The following is a 1,949-nucleotide window of genomic DNA, read 5'->3' as shown; positions in this document are numbered from 1 at the left end:
AAAAAAAAAAAAGAAGAAAAAAAAAAAAAAAAAAAAAGAAATATATGATAATATATTAAAACATATATATCAAAATTTTTATTATGTATATTAATAATGTTATTATTTTACAATTAATATATTAGGATCCTAAGTTTTGTAATATATTTTTTTTTAATTTGCTGCTTTCTTTTTTTCCACTGGTTTTAAAATCTAAAGAAATAAATACATGTAAACGTGAAAATAGAAAAATATATAAAATATGTAAATATTAAAATACATTCTTGTCTATATATATATATATATATATATATATATATATATATTTATTTATTTATTTATTTAATATTCATTTTCATATATCATACTTGAAACGAACACATTAATGTCTCGTCAACACTCATCATTGCACCCGCATTATCAAACTCTCCACAATAATTAGGAGCAGAAAATAATGTAACTAATTGGCGCTTTGCAAAAAATTCATATCCATCCTCCACGACCTATTTAGAAAAATAAAATTACACAAATGTTATAATAACAATATATATATATATATATATATATATTTCTTATAAAAATATACAATTTAATTTACAAACAATCACATATTAACAACACACATATTAGTAGTCATATAGAATAAAAAAAAAAAAAAAAAAACATTTATTTAATATATTACCTGATGTGCCCTGCATATTAAATCTAATTCGTGCTTTCTTAAAAAGTTATGAACAACATCTTGACCAAAGGTAAAAGAAACTCCTCGATCATTTTCTCCCCACCCATTAATTTCTTTTTCTGGATCAGACCACAATAAATCACATAATAAACCTATCAAAAAAAAAAAATAAATATAAGAATAAATAAATAAATAAATACATATACTTATATATATATATATATATATATATATATTATTTAATGGGTCATATAATATAATGAAAAAAAAACATATTCACACATTCACACACATTATATATACTTAATATTTTCCTCATTCTATTTATTCAGATCATTTGTCAAAATACCATTATCAGGAACATCAGTAGGCCTTGTTATTTTCCTTATTTGTTCCATATTATTTAATTCAGGTGATAAACCACCATGCATACAAAAAATTTTTTCGTCAATTATAGCTGCCACAGGTAAGCAGTTAAAGCAATCAATAAACGTTTTCCATAATTTCACACTATATCTTCTTTTACATTCGTCATAGAATCCGTATATTCTATTTATTGAAGCGCATTCGTGGTTACCTCTTAATAAAAAAAAATTTTCAGGATATTTTATTTTATATGCTAATAATAAACAAATAGTTTCTAAACTTTGTTTTCCTCTATCCACATAATCACCTAGAAAAAGGAACAAAAAAAATATGTACATGTATAAAAAGATATATATGCCAACTTATATATATATATATATATATATATATATATATTTTATTTTATTTTAACCTAAAAATAGATAATTTGCATCGGGTGGAAATCCACCATATTCAAATAACCTTAACAAATCATAAAACTGTCCATGGATATCTCCACATATTTTTATTGGTGCTTCTAATTCTAATAAAATTGGTTGGTTTAAAAATATTTCTCTACTTGATAAACATAATATTTTTATTTCATTTTCTGTCAAATTAACATTTTTTCCTGGTCTAGTTCCACGAACTTCTATTAGTTTTGATATTACATTATCTATATCTATTTCTAATGCCATAATAAATATTTACTTGAGCAAATTTATATTAATCCTTCAAATGATATAATAACAATTCTTCCAACAATTATTTTATTAATCATGAAGAATGAATTTATTTGATTTGATTTGATTTTATTATTTTTTTTTTTTTTTATTATTATTCTTATTATATTATTTTTTTCTTTTTTTTCTTTTTTTTCTTTTTTTTCTTTTTTTTATATTTTTTTGTATTTTTTTTTTTTTTTTTTTTTTTTTTTTTTTTT

The 1,949-nt window shown here is 20.5% G+C and overlaps 1 protein-coding gene across 1 annotated transcript; it reads right to left on the bottom strand.

Moving 5' to 3' along the window:
* Positions 1–153: 153 nt before the first annotated feature.
* PRSY57_1413700 (serine/threonine protein phosphatase PP1, putative) lies at positions 154–1,704 on the bottom strand (the record flags this gene model as incomplete). The annotated part of the gene is made up of 5 exons (XM_012909754.1): positions 154–192; positions 348–482; positions 662–813; positions 1,011–1,334; positions 1,440–1,704. The coding sequence occupies 5 exons, from the start codon at positions 1,702–1,704 to the stop codon at positions 154–156; spliced, it is 915 nt and encodes a 304-aa protein (XP_012765208.1).
* Between the last annotated feature and the right edge of the window lie 245 nt (positions 1,705–1,949).

Source organism: Plasmodium reichenowi, chromosome 14, assembly GCF_001601855.1.
Source record: "Plasmodium reichenowi strain SY57 chromosome 14, whole genome shotgun sequence".
Lineage (NCBI taxonomy): Eukaryota > Apicomplexa > Aconoidasida > Haemosporida > Plasmodiidae > Plasmodium > Plasmodium reichenowi.
This window is presented reverse-complemented; position numbering and strand designations above follow the sequence as displayed.